At 35.7% G+C, this 5211-nt stretch overlaps 1 protein-coding gene across 5 annotated transcripts in view; it reads left to right on the top strand.

The window, feature by feature from the left end:
• The window catches only part of STAG2 (stromal antigen 2), a 171303-nt gene that overhangs the window by 124346 nt on the left and 41746 nt on the right, over positions 1–5211 (top strand). For all 5 annotated transcript variants that reach the window (XM_023508121.1, XM_003801894.2, XM_023508120.1 and 2 more), the window contains 5 exons: positions 1057–1174; positions 1744–1847; positions 3407–3499; positions 3619–3708; positions 4843–5046. In XM_023508121.1, coding sequence (XP_023363889.1) covers positions 1057–1174; positions 1744–1847; positions 3407–3499; positions 3619–3708; positions 4843–5046 — 609 coding nt within the window. The remainder of the gene's footprint in view (positions 1–1056; positions 1175–1743; positions 1848–3406; positions 3500–3618; positions 3709–4842; positions 5047–5211) is intronic.

Here is a 5211-nt window from a genome sequence, read left to right on the forward strand (position 1 = left end):
CCACCACAACTCCTGGTTGTTTTTAGAGACTGGCTTAGGCTGGTCTCAAACCTGTGAGCTCAGGCAATCTACCCTCTTCCGCGTCCCAGAGCGCTAGGATTATAGGCATGAACCACTGCCCCCTGGCCTTGTTGAATGAGTTTTTTGAAGGTTGTCTCAAACTTGCATTTCTAGGATAAACCCTACTTGGCCTACTATCCTTTTTATATATTTCTGGTTTTAGTTTGCTAATTTGGGGGGACATTTGGTCTATGTTCATGAAAGATAATCATTCCATAGTTTTTTTAACTTATTTATTTTTGAGACAGTCTCACTTGCCCTGGTGTTAAGTGCTGTGATGTTATTGCTCATAGCAACCTCATACTCTTGGTTTCAAGTGATCCTCTTGTCTCAGCCTCCCAAGTAGCTAGGACTACAGGCATCCCCCACAGTGCCCTGCTATTTTTAGTGATGAGGTCTCACTCTTGCTCAGGCTGGTCTCTTGAGCTCAAGTATCCATCTTCCTTGGCCTCCCAGAGTGCTAGGATTACAGGCGTGAGCCACCCACCCAGGCATTTATAATGTTTTTAACAAATTTTTGTATCATGTTTGTACTCATACCCTAAAATGAGTTGGGAAGGGAATAGGGTCTTTTATGCTTCACAGAATGAAGAGGATGATTTGCTTATATACTGGATTGACAAATAAATTTTATTAGTATTTTGTGTTTTAATTAACCATTATCACCCCTCATTTTATTAAAATAAATTTATAGTATATTTAAGAATTGAGAGTAGTTAACTGAAATAGGCAGTAATTATACATATAATCTCTACATAATGTAATTTTTATGTTAGTGTTTTAATGATTATTGTGAAAAATTTTAAAGATGCTAACTAACAAGTTTTACTTACACATAGCAAGATAAGGCATTTTCTTCTTTGTCCTTTCTTTCATTTGACCTGAAAAAACAGATTACTGTTTCAGCTTTTGGACATAGTGCCAAAGCTTCTACCCCTTTTAGTTAAGGCTAGTATGTTAATTGTCTAAGACCACATTGTTCTTTTTTAATTTTAGTTACATGAGCATGCAGCATACCTTGTGGATAGCATGTGGGACTGTGCTACTGAGCTGCTGAAAGACTGGGAATGTATGAATAGCTTGTTGCTGGAGGAGCCACTTAGTGGAGAGGAAGGTAAAGATGTTTAAAAAGGTGTTTAATTCCAGTTTTTCTTTTGTCTATAAAGTTTTGAAAAAAGTCTTTTTAGTGTTTAACATGTGTGTTAAACAAAATCCTGTTTTGTTTATACTTTTTTTAAATTAAATCATAGCTGTGTACATTAATGCAGTCATAGGGTACAATATGCTGGGTCTTTATATACAATTTGAAATATTTTCATCAAACTGGTTGACATAGCCTTCACAGCATTTTCCTAGCTATTGTGTTAAGGCATTTATTGTTTTGATCTGCATGATTATTGTTCTGTGTAGAAAGGTGTAATCGTTGACAGCATTCTGTATTTTTTGTATCTGGTTTTCATATTTTCTCTAATCAAATTTATGGATCCATAGTGGAAAGATTTGGAATGTTGTGGAGTTTAGGAAAGTTGAAATTATTCTGATCTTTTCTGTGGTATAGTCGTGGGATTTTCTTTAATAACCTTTGGTGAAATTCTGTTCACAGGAAGAAGAAACTGTTACATAATAATTACAGGTGGTGTATATGGAGAAGAAATAGGTTAACTCTGATTTTTTCTTTTTAAGCACTAACAGACAGGCAAGAGAGTGCTCTGATTGAAATAATGCTTTGTACTATTAGACAAGCAGCTGAATGTCATCCTCCTGTGGGAAGAGGGACAGGAAAAAGGGTATGCTTATATATTTTCAGTATTCTAAACTGTATTTTTCCTTCTTCACTGTCTTTTTAAGAAATCCTGTTTTAACCATAGAGCAAGAATTTTGGAATCTTATGTCCTATTTTCCACTATCTTTTGCCTATAAATGTGTGATAGAAGTAAATTGCAAAGCATTAGCAATTTGAAAAATTAAAATTTTCTCTAAAGTTAGTTACTGCAGGATATACAGTGATTAACAGTTCCTGTCTTCAAGAATGAATATAGTATATACTATTTTAGAATGGTGCATTTGTGTGTTTTAGTTGATTCATAGGTTTGCATTCTTTTTCTTTCAATATGAAATTAGAAACAAAAATGGAGAAAATTATTCATCAAAATAGTGAAATTCCCATCTCCTGTGATCAGATTTTAATGTATTGCTGCAAAGATCACATGTATTTGCAGTTTATATCAGCAATTCCTTGGGCATTTAAACTCATCAAAAATGCATTTTTAGGCTCAGTGCCTGTGGCTCAAGTGGCTAAGGTGCCAGCCATGTACACCTAAGGTGGCGGGTTTGAATCCAGCCCAGGCCCACCAAAACAACAGTGACGGCTGCAACCAAAAAATAGCCAGGCATTGTGGCGAGCACCTGTGGTCCCAGCTACTTGGGAGGCTGAGGCAGGAGACTCTCTTGAGCCCAGAAGTTGGAGGTTGCTGTGAGCTGTGATGTTACAGCACTCTACCCAAGGGGGATAGCTTGAGGCTCTGTCTCAAAAAAAAATGCATTTTTTTTTGTAACCTAGAATACACATATATATATGTGTGTGTGTATATAAGTCAAAATTCATAAGGCAATACTGAAACTTATGATATTTTATGTGATACTTCTTTAATAATAATTTTGTTTTATTTCTGTTTTGTAATTGCTTGTAGCCATTTATTATTTTGAATTCGTAATTTATGTGTCCTACCATTTGGAGTAAGAAGTTCTGCTCAATCTCATTATATGTTAGCTCCTAAATTACATTTCCTATTCCTAATTGATTCTCCCTCCATCCAGAAGTATAATTGATTAGTATAATTGGATATTTATTTTCCCTCTAGAACTATTCAATATTTTTGATGTTTCAGGTGACTTTTATTTTTTTGGGTAATATTTAAATTACTCTGTTTTGTATCGTTTCTAGGTTTTAAGTTTATAGTAGAATTCTTTTTTAAAATTCATTCAGAGTCTCACTTTGTCACCCTTGGTAGAGTGCTGTGGCGTCATAGCTTACAACAACCTCAAATTCTTGAGCTCAAGTGATTCTCTTGCCTCAGCCTTCCTAGTAGCTGGGAATAAAGGCACTTAACACACCACCCAGCTGTTCTCTGTGTGTGTGTGTGTGTTTAGGAGGCCTAGGCCAGGATCAAACCCACCAACCCTGGAGCATGTGGCCAGCGCCCTAACCACTGAGTTACAGGCGCCCTATCGTAGAAATTTTTGTACCTATGCCATAAAATACAGTATTTGTCTGTCTTAATATTTGATTATGTAACACTGTTAATGGACTTAGATACTTATAAATGAATGTCTTTGGATTACTTAGGTGCTGACAGCGAAGGAGAAGAAGACCCAGTTGGATGACAGGACAAAAATCACTGAACTTTTTGCTGTAGCTCTTCCTCAGTTATTAGCAAAAGTAAGTTTGTATCAGTATCATAGTGTTACTAAGAAGTCACAGGGTTTTTTTAATGCCTATCAGAATATTACTTTTACTTACTATTTTGATGTTTTTAAAATGATATTTTTATTTCACAGTACTCTATAGATGCAGAAAAGGTGACTAATTTGTTACAGTTGCCTCAGTACTTTGATTTGGAAATATATACCACTGGACGATTAGAAAAGGTAAGGTATCATTTGTGTATTAGAGTATTTGAAGTGAAATTGTTCGTTTAGCTTGTCTCATGCTCTTCATTTATATTTTTAAATGTTTTTATAATATGAAAGGAAACCTATATTTTATATATCTTTTATATGTTAGATCATTTTTTAGAGTGGTGCTGATGAAACTTACCTTTGCTTCATGCCCATAGACATACCTCATTCTTAGCCATTGCTTAACTGTATCATTCATCATACCAGGTCAGACTGTTAAATTTGCTAATTCATCCTAGAGAAAATGATACATATCTCATTGTTGAATATCACTGCAGTCACCTTCGTTCACCTTCAAAGTAGTCCCCTTGGGAAGCTATGCACTGACACAAGCCCCTGATCCAGCCTTCAAAGCAGTTTTGGAACTCTGTTTTCTGAAATGGCCATCAAAATTGTCATTGTACGAGGACAGAGAGCTAAGTTTGAGAACTGATCCTAGAAAAAGTGCTACATACCTCATTGCTGCATGTCACGATGGTTGCCTTTGACTTCCTCCCCTTAGTCATCTGTTGACCATAGTGATTCAGCAATGGGGTATGTAGCACTTTCTCTAGGAAGAATTCTTGTAGTTAATTGTCTGTCCTCATATGATGACATCTCTGATGGTTATTCCAGAAAAAGAGTTCCAACATTTCTTTGAAGGGTGCATTAGGCGCTGGTTTTGGTATATAGCTTCCCAAGGCGAGTATCTGGAACGTGACTGTAGTGAGATTCAGTGATCGATATGTAGCACTTTTTCTGGGATGAGTTTGAGAACCTAATTGTCTTGATCTCATATAAGGATTCAGGGTGGATAGTAACAGTTACAAAACAGAAGCAGCTAGTACTCACTGAACATTTTTACTATGTTCTGAGAACTATTGTAAGCTCATTATGTGTATTAATACTCCTACCAAAGCCCTGTGAGATAGATAATACTGTTTCCATTAAAGTTGAGAAAATAAGTATGGATGGATCAGTATATTTGTGTACTACAACTAGTAAAACACTTTACATTGTAGTGTTACTATATGTGAAAATTTTCTCTATTGTGGTATGGTGATGTAGTCATTATATGTTTGTCGTGTATACCTTAGTTTTGATTTAAAAAAAATTATTTTCCAGCATTTGGATGCCTTATTGCGACAGATCCGGAACATTGTAGAGAAGCACACAGATACAGATGTTTTGGAAGCATGTTCTAAAACTTACCATGCACTCTGTAATGAAGAGTTCACCATCTTCAACAGAGTAGATATTTCAAGAAGTCAACTGATAGATGAATTGGCAGATAAATTTAACCGGCTTCTTGAAGATTTTCTGCAAGAGGTATATATATCAAATATTTTGTTAGTTGGGCCTTTTCACTCTGGTAACCTAGTTAGTCACCCTAGTCTCAGGCCTGGTGATAGTCCCTAGTGGTATGTTATAAAGATTTTTAAGATTTTCATTCTTTGACTCATCAGATTACTTTTACTCTTCTACCAAAATAGG

Source organism: Otolemur garnettii, unplaced genomic scaffold, assembly GCF_000181295.1.
Source record: "Otolemur garnettii isolate 467f Iridium unplaced genomic scaffold, OtoGar3 scaffold00224, whole genome shotgun sequence".
NCBI classification, from domain to species: Eukaryota; Metazoa; Chordata; class Mammalia; order Primates; family Galagidae; genus Otolemur; species Otolemur garnettii.